The sequence below is a fragment of the Panthera onca genome, chromosome C2 (assembly GCF_046562875.1).
Source record: "Panthera onca isolate mPanOnc1 chromosome C2, mPanOnc1 haplotype 2, whole genome shotgun sequence".
In the NCBI taxonomy this organism is placed as follows: Eukaryota; Metazoa; Chordata; class Mammalia; order Carnivora; family Felidae; genus Panthera; species Panthera onca.
The window spans coordinates 256927-274679 of NC_138347.1; the positions used below are offsets into that span (position 1 = coordinate 256927).

General features: G+C 41.0%; 1 protein-coding gene across 7 annotated transcripts in view; it reads right to left on the reverse strand.

The window, feature by feature from the left end:
- DIP2A (DIP2 acetate--CoA ligase A) overlaps positions 1 to 17753 on the reverse strand; it is a 119034-nt gene that overhangs the window by 51735 nt on the left and 49546 nt on the right. For 5 of the 7 annotated variants that reach the window (XM_060640683.3, XM_060640681.3, XM_060640687.3 and 2 more), the window contains 3 exons: positions 14659 to 14790; positions 4422 to 4541; positions 2901 to 3098 (listed from right to left, as the gene is read on the reverse strand). In XM_060640683.3, coding sequence (XP_060496666.2) covers positions 2901 to 3098; positions 4422 to 4541; positions 14659 to 14790 — 450 coding nt within the window. The remainder of the gene's footprint in view (positions 1 to 2900; positions 3099 to 4421; positions 4542 to 14658; positions 14791 to 17753) is intronic. The other 2 variants (XM_060640682.3, XM_060640684.3) reach the window with 1 other exon arrangement.

A 17753-nucleotide genomic window follows, 5' to 3' on the forward strand; every position in this document is an offset into this window, starting at 1 on the left:
TCGGTAAACCTTCTGGTCAACAGTAGACTAACAGTTAAGTAGTTAAGTTTTCAGAGAGTCAAAACTTATATTTGGGTTGTCAATTGTGCAGGAGCTCAGTGCCCTTAACCCCTGCATTGTTCAAGAGTCAACTAAATATATAGAAAAGAATACAAAATATAAAAAAAGAACATGAAAGCCACACAGGATTCAAAAAAGGTATAAGTGTAATCAAAGTCTGAGAAGGAGAGGAGAGAGAGACCGGAAAAATGAATTCAACAGGAGGAGGTGGTCAACAGCCACACCCCTCACAGCAGGCAATGAGCAACTTCCTTAAAGAATTATAGACCAATCTCTAATGAACACAGATGCAAAGATCCTAAACAACATATTGGTTAAATCAAATCCAGACATTTGTTAAGAAGATATCACAGCCAAGTGGAATTTATTCTAGGAATGTAAGGGCTGCTTAACATTTGAAAATTAATGTAATTAATGTAACTCATCAAATTAAGTGGAGAGGAGAGAGAAACCATATGATCATCTTGACAGAGCAGAAAAAGTATTTGATAAAGTTCAATGCCATCCATTATAAGAAAAAAAAAACCTTTTACTAAACTAGGAATTGAAGGGAACTTACTTAATCTGACAAAGAATTTCGACCACAAAACAAGTAAAAAAAACTACAGCAAACATCATACTTCATGACCCAAAGCTTTCCACCGAAGATGGAGAAGGAGGCAAGAATGCCCACTACCCAACATCGTACTGGCAGTTCTGGCTTGTGCAGTGAGGAGAGAAAGAGATAAAAGGTGTAAGTACTGGAAAGGTCCAAATAACACTGTCTTTGGCCATAGATGACATGATTTTGAACACAGGATATCCAAAAGATATATGGACAAATTACTAACAAACAAAAAAGAATGTTAATTTACAAGATCACTAGATACAAAATCACCACCTGAGGAAATCCATTGCACTTCTATATACAAGCAACAGTTTCTAACCATTCCATTCCATTCCACCAGGAATAAATCTAATGAAAGATGCTCAAGAGCGCTGGACTCGAAAGTATAAAACTTTACTGAGAGAAATTAAAGAAGGCCTTGAAATAGGGGAGATACTCCACAGTCATGAACTGGAAGGTTCCGCAATTGTAATAACATTGGTTCTCTTCAACTTGAACTACAGAATCGATGCAGTGCCAATCAATATCCCAGCAGGAATTTTTCTGGAAATTGACAAACTGATTCTAAAGATGGCTTAGTAATACAACAGGCCAAGAAGAGTCAGGAAAACCTTAAGAAACAATCACAGAGCCAAAGGACGTCGATACCAGACACCAGGACTCACACAGCTACAGCTGTTCAGGGAGCAGGAACAGAAAACAGCCTGTGCAAACGGCATGGAGAGCAGCAGCACGCCCACACATGTGTTTCCACCCGATACACGACAAGGCAGCCCTGCGGGGCCCTGGGCGAAGCACTGCCTCTTCAGTGAATGGCAATAGGTCAACCAGACCTTCATCGGGGAAGAAAATGACTCCAATGTCACACCACACACCAACTAAATTGTACGTGAATCATGACACCTAAATACGAAGAGTAAAACAAGTTTTTAGAAGAAAAGGTAGGAGAATATCTTTGTGACCTTAGGTGTGGCAAACAGGACAAGGGGGAAAAAAATAGATAAGTTAGATTAATTACATTAGGACTTCTCATTTATCTAAAGCCACCAATAAAAGTGTTAGAAGACAGTCCAAAGAGTGGAAGAAGACACCTGCAAAACAAATCTGACAAAAGACATGTATTTGAAACATACAAAGAAGAAAACGTTAGCAACCAAATAGAAAAATGAGCCAAAGATTTGGATAGTACATAAAAGAGAATATTCACATAGCCAATAAACATACAAAAAGCATCATTAGCCATCAGAGAAATGCAAATAAGTTAGCAATACAACTTGACAGGACAACACACCTCCAGGCAAGGCTAAAATGAAATACATAGACAATATCAAGTTGACAAGGATGGGGAGCAACTGAAAGTCCGCACAAACTGCCGGCTGGAGTGAAGGTCACTGCGGCTGTGTTGGAAACCAGGTGACCGTGTGTCCTAAAGCTGCACAAGTCTCCTCGTATGTGTACACATTCCCAGCACAAATGCCTGCACATGTTTCACCAACCAGACGCACCTAAGAATGTTCATAACAGCACTATACACAATAGCCCCAGTGGAAACAGTGCGGGTGTCCCTCAACCGTGGAGTACGGGCATAGTGGTGGCATATTCATACGCTAAAATAACATCCATCAATGAGAAGAGCTACAGCTTCACACCACATCAGGGCTGAGTCTCGCATAATTCCACTGACATAAAACTGAGACACAAGCGAGGCAACGGTCACAGGCATGTGACAGTTCCCCGCCAGTGTGAGGATGCATGTGCTGGAAGGGAAACGGGGGCTGGGGACCTGGAAATGCTCAGGAGCTGAGTGCTGGTTACAGGAGCATATCACTCCGTGAAAATGCATCAAGCCAGATGCTTATGATCTGTGTTACATAAAAACATAATACAGAACCAAAAGATGCCAAACACAAAAATACATACTGTATGATTCCATTTATACAAAGTTCAAAATTAGACAAAACTAAATTCCATTGTTCAGAGATGCATATATAGATGTGAACCTCAACACCAGAGCAGTGGCTGGTCACCATCGGTCAGTGAGTAGTCCCCTCTGCTGGGAGGAAGGGGCAGTGGTCCAGGAGGGGCACCTGGAGTGACAGTTTTGACAGTGGTGTTGGTTTCTCAGGAATTGCTCTATCGTGTTCATGAAGCTGTATGTCTGTGCTGTATGACATGACACATGTAACATTTTTACAGCTAAGCCAGAGCCCAACTGCTTTCTGTTGACACTTGCCATAGGTAAGGGTGTAGATGGCCTTCCCGGCTGTGTCCAAGGCAGTCAGACAGGGGGCTTTGGGCTGTGTCGTGCCCCAGCGCTGCAAGGCAGCCAGCAGGGACGGTGGCCAGGCGGTCCCCACGGCCAGGGGCTCCCCTTTCAGCACTGCCGTCTGGCTTCCCTCAGGCTTTGGCTGATTTGGATCTGGTTGCTGCACTATAAGCAAAATCGAAATTTAATAATTAGCACTTCATAGAACCATCCACACATTGTTTTTAAGCATTCTCTCAAAAAAAAAAAAAAAAAAAAAAACACCAGTGGTAACAAGATTTCAAGAATTTGTCCAGATTTCCTTATCATTATAATAGTCACAGGCCAACCGACCAAAGGACAGATGGAGATTCGTCCTGGACAATGATGGCCACTGGTGACTGTAAACCCCCAGGACAATCCGAGAATGGCAGCAGTGACGTTGAGGCTTTCACGGGGTTGTGGCCAACCCTGACGACATCTGAGAACCAGGCGTGGGTCCCACTTATAAAGGACAAAAGTGAGTAGAGTCGCGTTTCAGTCTGCGCATGCAAACCACCCATCACCAGGTTGAAAGAGAAAATAAAGTAAAATCTCTTATGTTTCCAGTGGCTGTGTAGCCAACATTTGTCCACATGTAAGAAAGACTGCTCGGAACAGCATTTATACCACTGCGCTCTGCATCTGTGTTATCTGATGACAAAGGGGAAAGCGATGCCCTAAAAGTTGTGTCTGACCCTCAGTGAGGAGACACCTGGTGGGGGCTGGCAGGGCAAACACTGCACAGCAGAGGCGAGGGGCAGAGGGGCGAGCTGGCCATGCGCCCCATGGCTCTTGACACATGAGCACACTTGCACCTTATACTAGGCTTTATTTCTGTCCCTTTTCTATAGGCTTATACTCCTTCCTATTTCTTGGTCATTTTCTTTTACAAATAAATCTATATTCTTTTTTCCTAAATGTATATCTCATTCATAAATGAGAGACTAAATTTCTGAAAAAGGGCCAAAACTATGCCAAAAATACACTTTTAAATCATGGGAAGACAAGTATTTCAGAATTAAAGTTTAAACAAAAAATGAAATAATGGGGGCACCCAGCTGGGTCAGTCAGTAGAGCGTGAAACTCTCAATCTCAGGGTTGAGTTCAAGCCCCATGTTGGGCATGGAGTCTACTTAAAAAAAAAAAAATTGAAATAACGTAAATAAAATGAAACCTTAGGAGTATTCTTGTAACCAAGTACTAAGCACTGGATCAGAGGCATAGAAAAATCTTAAGTCCCTTAACTATGAGCAATGTGTTTTTTTCCCTGTTCAAATAAAGCCAGCAGTCACATGTGCTGCTGAATTCACCATGACACACGCTGACCATAGGAGCTGGAAACAGAGGGAGGGTCATTTCGGTGTGTTGTAATGTCACAGTGTGACCTTGCATGATGCACACTTGCCCACAACCCTGGACGTGACAGCCACCCCGTTCAGACACGAGAGCCAGTCCGAGATCTCTCACCTTCCAACAGCTCCTCAAAATCATCCACAAAGAACTCCTTCAGCGGAGGGCGCTTTGGCCTCTTCAGGGTATTGAGAAGCTGCTGGATTTTGGAGGACACTCTGCTGTTCACAGGGACACCTGCCAGGGGAAGAGGAGCAATGAGGCCAGAGGTCGCCATCCCTCCAGAGATAGGATGTGGAGACGGGGCCTAGTGACCAACTGCACGAACACATTGGAATTCATAAATCCAACCAAGCACTGGCCCCACCACGCAGCCACTTTGCAATTCATTAATTCATTCAACAAATATTTACTGAAGGCCTTCTGGGAGCTAGAACTTTTTTTAAGCTAGTGATTTTCAAAGTGGTCCAGGGACCCTTTCAGGGGTTCATGAGGCTACTGTCCTTGCCTCCCTCCTCACAGCACACAGCAAGTCTTCCAGAAGCCCCACATCATGTGAGCCACAGCCGACTGAATGGGGACAAGGCGCAGGGCCCAGGGGCCTCCATCATGCTGGCTGCAAGGGAGACTGGCTGCACTGGAGAACAGGCCCATTCTTCTCACCAAATCTCCATTTTAGAAATTCTTCCATAAATATGTGGTATTTATATGAAGATGTGATGAGTTTCCTAATGCTATTTTTGAATGGATTCATAAATATTTTTTAAATCTTTAGTTTTAACTTCTAATATGATAAATATCAGGAGATTTAAGCCACCCAAACAAAAAGTTATTTGGTGTTCCTTAGTAATTATTAAGAAATGTTGTTCTGGGAGATGTAAAGCAGCAAAATGACAGATAAGAGTCTGTCCTCAGCTCACCACCTGCTGGGTGAAAACAAGCAGAAATATATACACATGTAAGTGAACAAGAACAGTGGGAAGGTTGATAAGTGCTCTAAGGTTAACACAGCAGGTGATGGCCAAGGGCACCGGTCAACAGCACTGCCTGGGAGGACAGGTAAGCAGGGCCCCAAGCCTCAGACACACCCCGCTGTCCAAGGGCAAGCACAGCAGCTGATGCCCTAACATCCTTCCACAGTATCCCCATCCTCCAACCTGAAGCCAGCCAAGTTCTAGAACCAAGAACTTAGTCATTGCCTGTCTACTCCCCTTTGATCTGGAACATTTCTTAGTCCTTTAAGACATTCACATTTTGAAAGAATCCAGTTCTTTTGTTTTATTGAGTAGAACATTCCTCATTTTGAGTTTGCTTGAGGTTTTCTCATGATTCAATCCAGGTGCTGCATTCCTGGCTGAAACACTACCCAAATATCATGTCCAGATTATCCTCACAGGGACAGATTTTCATCACCCAAAACGCTGTCTGGGTTCTACACTGATTGTCACTATTTTTTCTTCTGCAACTAATATGCAATGTGTGAGAAGGCACTTGAAGACCATACAAATATCCTAATCCTCATAGAATTTTCTCCCTGCATTTAACAGACATTGGATCATTCTTGCCAGAAGCAAGTTTTTACTGCAATGGTTGCAAAATTATTTTCCAACTTTAGCACCTCATTTAACTTTACCCATCAACATTCTGTCTGTTATCTATCTATCTATCTATCTATCTATCTATCTATCTATCTATCTATCTATCGTCAGGAGTGACTCATGCACTGCTCAACTGCTCTAAAGCATATGGTTCTTAACTATTTTGATGTACAAATTGTCCCAGACTTGGCCAGTGGGATCCTATGTGAGTTGACCTGTGACATGCCCCCATCATTTTTTAGTTTTTTTAAATGTTCATTTATTTTTGAGAGAGAGACAGACAGAGTGTGAGCGGGGGAAGGCCAGAGAGAGGGAGACACAGAATTGGAAGTAAGCTCCAGGCTCTGAGCTGTCAGCACACAGCCTGACGTGGGGCTCTAACCATGAACCGTGAGAACATGACCTGAGCTGAAGCCGGACGCCCAACCGACCGAGCCACCCCTGCCCCCATCATTTTTTAAAGCACTGCCTTACACCCTGTCATAAGATGCCTCAGAGTCATCTTATGCTACCATGCTCCAGCCCTGAATTAGCTCTTTCTCGCAGAAGCCCTCATTCTCCTGTGTGGGAAAGATGTTGAAGATCAAGATCTGGCTGCTAGGTGTGCTCATTACCACCACAGCGTCTGTGCCACTTTTGGAATACAGAGCTAAAAAAGTACACTATGCATTCATAGTGTGTATTCATGGACACACGCATGTATTCATGGACACTCGATGGCAATGTGCATGTGCACACAGAAAGCATAAATAGACACATATTTAAATCTCAGGAACAATGAATCCACACCAATACTTCCAATCCCAATCCACCCCACAGGTTCTTCTTGCCTTTCCCACTCATATTTGGACTTTCTTTCTTCCACAGTAGGAATCCTGGCTCCCAATAATATCAACACTTTTGTTCAATATTATCATGTATATAAAATAATTTCTAAGTCGCATAACCTATACTGCTACAAAAACAAACAAGCAAGAGTTCAAGATTTCGAGGCACCTGGGGGCTCAGTCTGTTGTGTCCGACTCTTGATTTTGGCTCAGGTTGTGATCTCACGGTTCGTGGGTTTGAGCCCCACATCAGGCTCTGTGCTGACAATATGGAGCCTGCTTGGGATTCTCTCTTTCCCTTTCTTTCTCTGCCCTCCTGTCTCTCCCCCCCCCCCCACCTCTGTCTCAAAACTAAATAAATAAACTTTAAAAATTAAGGGGCGCCTGGGTGGCGCAGTCGGTTAAGCGTCCGACTTCAGCCAGGTCACGATCTCGCGGTCCGTGAGTTCGAGCCCCGCGTCAGGCTCTGGGCTGATGGCTCGGAGCCTGGAGCCTGTTTCCGATTCTGTGTCTCCCTCTCTCTCTGCCCCTCCCCCGTTCATGCTCTGTCTCTCTCTGTCCCAAAAATAAATAAAAAACGTTGAAAAAAAAAAATTTAAAAAATTAAAACAAAAAACAAGATTTCTTTGCTGTTCACACCTAACTTTGTCCAAGACTGTGGGCGTATGGTCCAGTACTGTGTCACAGCTTACCTATTCTGCCTCTCTCTCTGTCACCCCCTTAAATATGGCTATGATACTTCGCAGGAATATGACTGGGTTTATTTCTACTTGCTTTCAGTTTAAGGGGTTTCCCCCTCTTCCTATACTTCAAGTCTATGGTTTGAAATTTTTAATTACACTAACAAACTTCTAAAAGTCAAAACCATATTAAGACAAACTCAAAACAATGTCACTGAACTTTCACTCACCCACCCATCCCACCTCTGGGGCGACCAGCTTCATTGCTTTCTGGTCTGTCCTTCCTGCGCCTCTTCTACACACATACAGGCTTTGCTGTGTTCCCTTGTTGCTCACACAAAAGGTGGCATACTAGAACCACTCTTTTACTTTTGGCTTTTCCACTTAACATCTCCTGGAAAAACACCTCATTCCAAGTCATAAAAAGCTTTCTCATTATTTCTGACAGCTGCATAGTACCCCACAATGTGAACATCCTAGGTTTATTCAACCAATTTGTGAGGCTTGGAGAGCTACATAGTTTCCAATATTGTGCAATTATAAGTAGTGCTACAAAGAATTACTTTGTGCACATGTATTTCCTTAGTTTTGGAAATGTGTGTTCAGAGTAAATTCCTACATTGGCCTTGCTGGATCCAAATATATATATTTTACCAATTTCTATTCCAAAGAGGTTTAACTATTTTGCATTCCTACCAACAGTGTATTTCTGTAATTATAAAAAAGGCTGAACATGATGTTCAAGAGCTATTTTTAGATCTTATGAATTGGCTGTGCATATTTTTTGCCCATTTTCCTATACTAGGAGTTGGCAAACTTTTCTTAAAGAGCTAGATAGGAAGCACTCTGGGCAGTGGGCACAGTCTTGGTTGCAATCACCCTACTCTGCAATTCTGGGGCAAAAGCAGCACAGATGACATGGGAATGGGTGGGCATGGCCATGTCCCAATAAAGCTTTATTTGCAAAAGCAGAATGCCAGTATATGCCATAGTTTGCAGACTGGCAATTCATAGAATTTGGGGTCTTTTCCTCCTATTTTTAAGAGTCTGTTTGATATTAGAAACATCAGACCTTTACCTATCACACACACTGTAAATAGTTACTCCTAGTTTGTCAATTCTTCTTGTGACTCTCTATGGGGATATTTTCTTTTTTTTCTTTTTTTCTCTTTATGGGGATATTTTTGTTAAGAATTTTTTTAGTTTCAGGCCGTCTGGGTGGCTCAGTTGGTTGTGCCCAACTCTTGATTTTGGCTCAGGTCATAATCTCATGGTTTGTGGGTTTGAGCCCTGTGTCGGGCTCTGTGCTGACAGCTCAGAACCTGAAGCCTGCTTGGGATTCTCCCTCTCTGTCCCTCGCCTGCTCATACATGTGCTCTCTCACTCAAAAAAAAAAAAAAAAAAAAAAAAGAAAAGAAAAAAAAAAGCAAATCAAATCCGTAATACAGAAAAAATTATGCATGATAACCAAGTAGGGTTTATCCTGAGACTATAACTTTGGTTTAACATTCAAAAATAAAATTAAATTTAGAAAGCCTTTACTTATAACCAGGTTAAAGAAAATTCATCAATTTTTTTCCTTTTATTCTTCATTTCTTATGTTTAGATATCTGATTCTTTTTGAGTTTTGCCTTTCTCAGCGGTGTGGGGAAAGAATCTAAGTTTAACTTTTCCCAACTAGCTTTCCAATGGCCCCAATAACATTTACTAAAAATACAATCTTTGCCACATTGAGGCGGTATAATATTATGTGAAGGCATACAGTGATGAGGTAAAGATGTATATTGTAAGTCACAGAGTAACCACTGGGGGAAAAAAAAGGAGAGACAGAGAGAGAGAGAGAGAGAGAGAGAGAGAGAAAGAAAGAGAGGGAGAGAGAGAGAAAATAGAATATAAAATAGAATATAAACCAAAAGAAATCAGGTAAGGGAGTGAAATTAACAGATGTGTGAAACAGAAAATAGAGCAGGATCATAGATTTAAACCCAACCAAATAGCTCATTAAAACTGACTATAAATGGTCCAAAGACTCCAATGAAGTAAATGGCTACCCGCGAAAAGAAAGTATAAGAATGAATAAAATACTAATTATAAGAAATACACTTTAATTTAAAAGACCTAGGTAGGGTAAAAAGATAAAAAGATTTGTCGTGTAACTAATACTAATAAAATAGCTGAAGGCAACCATAATAATAACAAAGAAAATGTCAGAATAAGAAATATCACTAAGGATCATTTTGTAATGATAAAGCAGCCAATTCATCAAGACATAGCAATTTTAAATACGTATGCACATAATAACAGAACTTCAAAATACACAAAACACAAAGTGACAGATCTAAAAGAACAGACAAATCCACAATTATAGTTGGAAATTCAATACCCCCCTCAGCAAAATATAGAAAAAGTATGCAGAAAATCAGTAAGGCTAGAGAAGACTCAAACTAAAGTATCAACCAACTGGATGTAATATTCATTCACAGAAAAGCTACCCAACAACATTATTTTCAAGTAGAACACTCACAGAAACAGACCATGTGCTAGGCCATTAAAAAGTTTCAAGGGGCGCCTGAGTAGCTCAGTCAGTTAAGCATCGGACTTCAGCTCAGGTCACGATCTTGTGGTTCATGAGTTCGAGTCCCGCATCAGGCTCTGACAGCTCAGAGCCTGGAGCCTGTTTCAGATTTTGTCTCCTTCTCTCTCTGCCCCTCCCCTGCTCATTCTCTCTCTCTCTCAAAAATAAATAAAACATTAAAAAAGTTTTTAAAATTTTCAATATATTTAGAAGGAGTTGAATTATATAGTATATATAAGAGAAATATACCTGCAATATTTGCAAATCTGTTGAAATTAAACAACATACTTCTAAATAAATCATGGGCCAAAATGGAAAGCATGAGAGAAAATAAAAAATATCTAGAATTGAATTTTTAAAAGGAAAAGAACATTATCAAAATATGTGGGATACTAAAACAGCTCTTAGAAGGATATTTAAAGTTTTAAATACTTTCATTAGGAAACAAGAAAGGTCTAATTCAATGATCTAAGTTTCTACCTCAAGGAATGAAAAAAGGGAAAGCAAAGTAAACTGAAAATAAGTAGAAAAAAGGAAGGAAAAAAAATACAAGATTAGAAATAAACACAATAGAAAAAAATAATTAAACCCAAACCAGTTCTTTGAAAGATAAATAAAATTCAATGAACTTTTTAGCTACAATGATCAAGATAAAAAGACAGAAAACACTAGGGCGTCTGTCTGGCTCAGTTGGTAGAGCATGCTACTTTCAATCTCAAGGTCATCAGTTCAAAGTCTACAATGGGCATGGGACCTACTTAAAAAAGAGAGAGAGAAAAGACACTAATTACTACTACCAGAAATAAAAGAGGGGATAGCACCACCAATTCATGTACATCAGAGGATAATAAAGGAATATCATGAACTAATTATGCCTAAATTAGAAAGTACAGATGAAATGAACAAATTCTTTCAAAGACACAAAACTGACTCAAGAATAGAAAAATTCACGTTCTCTGATTAGAAAGTAGAAGAGGAAGGAACATTTCTCAATCCATTTTGAGATGAGCATTATCCTGATACCAAGAGCAGACAAAGATATTACAAGAAAAAATAAAACCAAAACTACAGGCTACTATGTATCTTGAACGTAGACACAAAATCCTTAAAAACAAATATTAGCAAATCAGGGTGTCTGGGTGGCTTGGTCGGTTAAACGTATGACTCTTGATTTTGGCTCAGGTCATGATCTCACAGTTTATGAGACTGAGCCTCGCATTGGGCTCTGCGCTGACAGCATGGAGCCTGCTTGGATTCTCTCTCTTTCTCTGTCCCTCCCCCACTCACACACATGCTCTTTCACTCAAAAAAAAAAAAAAAAAATTAAAAAATGTTAGCAAATCAAATCCTGAATATAGAAAAAATATGCATGATAACCAAGTAGGGTTTATCCTGAGAATATAACTTTGGTTTAACATTCAAAAATCAATGAAATTTACTACATTAATGAAATTTACTACAAACTACAAAAGAAAAACCACACGAGTTTAATAGATGAAAATAAAATCATTTAACTAAAGCCATGATAAAAATTTCCAGGAAATCAGGAAAAAAAGGGAGCTTCCTAATGAAGAGCACCCACAGCTAACATCATCATTCAAACATGAAAAAGTGGATGCCTTCCCCCCACAGTTGGAAACAAGGCAAGTCACATCCACTTTCAATATCTCTTATTGACACAACTGGAAATCTTACACACATGGCAATATAGCCAGAAAAATAAATGCTCCTAAAGACAAAAACTTTGCAAAGAAAAGTAAAAATCTATTCATAGACAAAATGGTCAAACATATAGAATCTTAAGGAATCTACCAAAAAAATTACTGGAACTAATAAAAGGACAACATACAAAAACCAAATGCATTTCTATAGACTAGTAATAAACAACTGAAAAAAATTTAAAATACTATTTATAATAGTGTCCAAAATACTATTTGGGAATAATCTTAACAAAATAGGTACAACACCTGTATAACGAAGGCTACAAAACAATGCTGGAAAAGTTTTTAAGAGCCAAATAAATGGAGAGATATACTGTGTTTATCGACTGAAATATATACTATTAAGATTCCAATTCTCTCTGAACTGATCTACAGTCAGTAAAATATCAGTCAAAATCCTTCAGGAATTTTGGTAGAAAAAAACAAACAGATTTAGAAATATATATTCAAATGCAAAGGAGCTGAAATAGCCAAAGCAAATTTTAAAATGAAAAGCAGAGTTTGAAGACAAACTGCATGATATCAACCTTTGTTATAAAAGCACAGTAACCATGATGGTGTGGTACTGGCATAAGGATGGACAAACACAGCCATAGGGCGGGAAAGAGAGCCAGGAACAGATCTCTCTCAGATATGGTCCACCGATTCTCATTAAAGATGCAAAGGAGCTCAGTGGGGAAAGACTGGGCTTTAGAACAAACAAGGCCAGAACACTGGACACCCACATGTAAACACGGAAACTCTGACTCATACCTTGTACTTAGACTAAAATTAACTCAAAATGGATCATAGATCTACATGTAAAACCTAAAGCTATAAAATTCTAGGAGAAAACACAGAAAACCTTTATGACTTTGGGTTAGGAAAATATATCTTAGATATGACATAAAAGTAGGATCTATAAAAGAAAACACAGGTAAACTGGACTTCATAAAAATTAGTAACTTCTACTCCTTGAGAGTCACTGTTAAGAGAATGAAAAAAAAAAAAAAAAAAGCCATAGGCTGCGAGAAAATCCAAAGTATATACCTGATAAAGAACTTGAATCCAGAACATATAAAGAATTCTCAAAACTTACTAAGAAAACATCACATTAAAAAAAATAAGCAAAAGATCTGAACAGACGCTTCTAAAAAGACACACAGATGGCAAACACATGAAGAGACGCCCCACTTCCTCAGTGTTTAGGGAGATGCTAATTAACACTACAAGCAGACACCTCCACACACCTGGAAGGGTGGTTAAGATTAACAAGCCAAGAATCCCAGCTGCAGGCAAAGATGTAGCGGAGCCAGAAGTCTCATCACCCGTGATGGGAATGTGAAATGGTACAACCACTTTGGAAATCCGTTTGGCAATTTCTTAGAAAGTTAAGCATATGATCCAGTCATTCTATTCCTAAGTATTGACCCAAAACAAATGAAAGCATACTTCTACACAAAAACTTGTATAAGAATATTCATAGCAGCTTTATTTGTAATAGCCAGAAACTGGAGGCAACCCAAATATCCATCAATAGGTGGACAGATAAAGTGTGGTACATCCGTGAAATGAAACACTACTTATCAGTAAAAGGAACGAACTACTGAAACATCCAAGAACATGTATGAATCTCAAAATACTTATGTAGAGTAGCAGAAGCCACATAACAAAGAGTAAAAACTGCGTGATTCTATTTCTATAAAATTCCAGAAAATGCAAATTAATTTATAGTGTCAGAAAATAAATCAGTGTTGCCTAAAGCATGGGGGAAGCCAAAATGGGTAGAAGGGAGGTATTACAAAGGGACACAAGGAAACTTTTAGGAATGCTGGGTGTATGTGTTCACTATCTTGATCACAAGAATGGTTTCACAGGTATACATACATCTTAAAACACAAAATTAGGGATGCCTGGGTGGCTCCGTCAATTAAGCGTCCAACTCTTGATCCCAGTACAGGTCATGATCACGATTTGTGAGTCTGAGCCCCATGTTGGGCTCTGCACTGACAGCATGGAGTCTACTTGGGATTCTCTCTCTCCCTCTCTCTCTGCCCCTTCCCCACCTTGTTCTCTCTCTCCCTCTGTCTCTCTCCGTCTCTCTCTCCCCCCACTCGAAATAAATAAACTTAAAAAAAATTTTTTAATAGTAAAACTTATAAAATTGCACGCTTCAAATATGTGCAATTGATCGCATGTCAGTTATAACTCAACTAAGCTCTTGAACTTTTAAAAAATATAATCAAATAAAAAAAATCTACCTAACCAATAGCCGGCTTCATGTTGAGTCAGTATTTTCCTGTTGCATCTGGATAAGGAGGTAAAAGACCTTGACAAAATTTGATCTGCCACTTAGGAGTATCCAAACACACATTAAAGCCTTAGATCTAAGATCGTCTGAAGTTTCCTGCAATTCAAATCTGATACATTGGGGAAAAAAAAAACTTCACATGATTTGGATAAAAGACACTGGAAACTATTTCAAAAGGAAATGGTATAAATGAGGACGCTGTGAAGATCAAGGCCTTTCGGGCCTGCACGTCTGAAACCCTGACTGCTGCTGTGCCTGTTTCTCAGACTGTGCACACAGGGGGCACAGGCACCGGTGTGTCAGGGGCAGGGTGCTCTCACACTAAGGCCACACGGAGTCCAACAAAGAGGCTGCCCACGGTCTCTCGTTTTCCTCCTGTTTTATAGACCCAAACTCCTTGTGGATCCAGTTTAAATGTGGAGGTTTTCTCCTCCCTACTCTTCTTCCCTCTCTGCCCAATTCTAGGGACTCACAACCATTTCTCCCCATGAGGCTCCCTGTAATCACAGCCACCACACACACTGGCCTCGGTTCACACGCGCTGAAGGACGGTAACTAGTGGCTGGCTCAAGCTTGCCAAAGCAAATTCACTAAAGCGAGGCTCAGTCCCTGAAGAGAAAGACTGTGCTCTGCTGTCCACAGGAGAAAGAGAGGCGTGCTCACCACCCGCAGTTTCCAGGACGCTGCCGCTGTAGCCCCGAGGGACGCCTCTCACAGAAGCCAGCTGCGGACGCTCACAGTGCGGAAGCTCCACAAGACCCGTGGTGACATCAGGAGGGGCAGAGTGCAGATCTGCTTTGGAAAAACAAACCCCAAATAAGAGTGGCTATCGATTCGAAAGTGTATTGAGTTGCTCTTTAAACCGCAGTCAACTAAAGCTTCACTAGCTGAGCTCAGAGCAAGGAATGTGGTATTCTGATTAATTTTGTTTTTCTCTGGTTGACTAAGACAAAACGGGACCCTGTGAACTCTGAGCTCCCAGACGTGGGCCATGGAAGGCTGTGTCACGTGGGCTGCTGGGTTCTCAAAGGGATCTCAGCCAGAACCCCCGACGACAGTGCTCTGACAGGGCAGGTGAGACTGCCTTTCACAGGACTGAGTTAGTTAGAAATTTCAACGAAGCAGAAACACATTTCAAATCAATTGTCATTGGATCATTTTTGTTGTATTATGAAAAAAATAGCCAGGTTCCAAAAACTATCTCCAGCTCCCCCAAAAAGTATGTTGGATGGCACAAAGACACAAGACTTTTACAGGCTCCAAAGAATAAGCCTACAAAGATAAAAATTATCCCCTGCCAGGTCAACACATCTCACTATTAGGAGACTTCAGTCAAGTTCTCAGAGCAGAAGGTGTTAACATCATGGTTAAAGACAAATGACATTAAACTGCAGAAATGTTTAAAATCACTCCTTCTATTGTCTGAACGCACATTTTGGGGTTAAATCTTTATCATATGGCACGTGTATCTGTCGGAACACTGGTTGATTACGGGCTGCTGAGGCGTGAGCGTGAGTGTGGCACCTGCACTAGGGCCATCGGGACAGACACGTGGTCCATTTGGGCTTGTAACGCGTGCTCCTGCGACCGCAGGCCCCACTCTGGTGCTTCTGACGTCTCAATTCCTACCGCTTACCTATCACTTCATTTCCCAGGCAGAATGCAAACTAAAATCTTTTTTTAAATATATAGAAAGATGAAATTATATGGAAACAAAACCCAAACTCACTATTTACACAGCAGAAAACACCATTTGGAAAAATCTAATTTAATGACAGAGCTGTCACAACCCTTGAAAAAGCATGATGTTGATGAAATTAGCATTTTAAAGTTTGCCTGACACAAAGTTCTCTCCATGTAGAAAGAAATTTCCCTACCCTTCCATGTCTAGCAAAAAGAATAAATGATTCTAACAATATTCATGAAGAAAGGCATTAATGGTAATCTCAACTACAAAGCAGTTGTAAAATCGCTACCTAAAAATAAACAAACATTCAAAATAAAAATCAACTACTATAGTGGCGCCTGGGTGACTCAGTCGGCTGAGCGTCGGACTTCGGCTCAGGTCACGATCTCACGGCCTGTGAGTTCGAGCCCCGCATCAGGCTCTGTGCGGACAGCTCAGAGCCTGGAGCCTGCTTCAGATTCTGTGTCTCCCTCTCTCTCTGCCCCTCCCCTGCTCATGCTCTGTCTCTCTCTCTCTCTCTCTCTCTCTCTCTCTCTCAAAAATAAACATTAACAAATTTTTTTTAAATGAACTACTACAACTGGAAATACTACTTCTAAATATAGGTATTTATAGCTGTGCCCCAATGTTTTATGGATTTGATTTCCTTACTCTAAAATTGAAGATGATATATTTTTACAAATTACCTTAACCTAATATATTGTCCCTCAAAATTTTTTTACCTAATACATTCTTCTTCTTTTTGTATCACTTTCCTTAGCCCAACTGAAGAATTCTCCAGTGCTAAAAACTAAAAGGATGATTTTTATAATAAGGAGAGGGAAGGTAAGTATTTTCAGATTTAGAAACTCAAGTCAACTATATCCGGTGAACATTTAGCATACGAAGGCTATAATCCGCAGTTAAGATTTTTAAAATTTACAAGAATTGATCACATAATGTACATGAGAGGCCATGTGAATGGGATGGGAGAAAAGAGGGTCGCAGCCACACCTGCCGAAGTCAGGGGTCCTCCATCCACAGCCGTAACACATCTCCGCAGAAACCTTCACACCTGGGCCTTTCACAGAATGCACACTCCTTACAGCTAAGTGCTTTGTTAAAAGACCCCACACAACCGCGGGGAAGTCAAGGGCTGCCTAGTTACACACTGTGAACTGTGGCCAGTTTCTCACGCTAGATATGCTTTTATCTCCAACCCACCAGGAAGCAGGGTTTCCAACAGCTCGGCAATGGCTAATACAGTTTTACCTTCCTACACCATCTCACGGAGAACAGAGATCAGGTAGCAGGAATAAGATGAAAGAACATTCAAAAACTACTGTTTTCCTCACATTGGAGATATCTGTGTATTTCCAATAAGTCAAAGCACTGTGACAGAGAAAAAAACGTATCCGTGCGAAAGCTGTTTTATAAGCTATCCCCTGAAAACCTGCCTGAGGAAGGGTGAGCAGTGAGCACTAGGCCTCCACAGGGCGTCTAGGAGAACTGCAGGAACAGCCGGGGCCGGCTGTTTCCCAAAGGGGCCTTTTCTGGAGCCCCAGCTGCTGCCACCCAGTGACCTCAGCAGCCGCCTCCCTGTGTGCCGGAAGCAAGATGAGGTGTCGTGGGTTCTCATGGAAGGCTACGTCACGGTTATAAGACACAAGCTCAACAGAAATGTGCAGGTTTCCTGCACTGATGCAACAAATAAAAAGTGAAGAGCGTCAGTGATGTGTCCACAGATGATGCTGAGATGCCATCCAATTTACTCCCAGCCCAGCCCAATGACCAAGACTTCACACCAAGGCAGCTCAGGCTCTGAGCCCACACCTGCTGGAAGGGGAGGGGGGTGGTTGTTCAGCCTACAGGACCCCACCGAAAACAGCAGCCTATCATGGGTGCATGGCTGCTGCACCATTCCAGTTTTAGCAGAACAGCTAACAGCAAAGAAAATGAATAGGAATCAAGAAAACTTTATCAGCCCTGGCTTCACCGCTAGGCCAGCTGTGTGAGCCCAGGCAAGTTACAACCTTTCTGTCTTCCTTCCGTATCTAGAAAAGAGGGGGGCTGAGAAGGGTTGAGAAGTTAA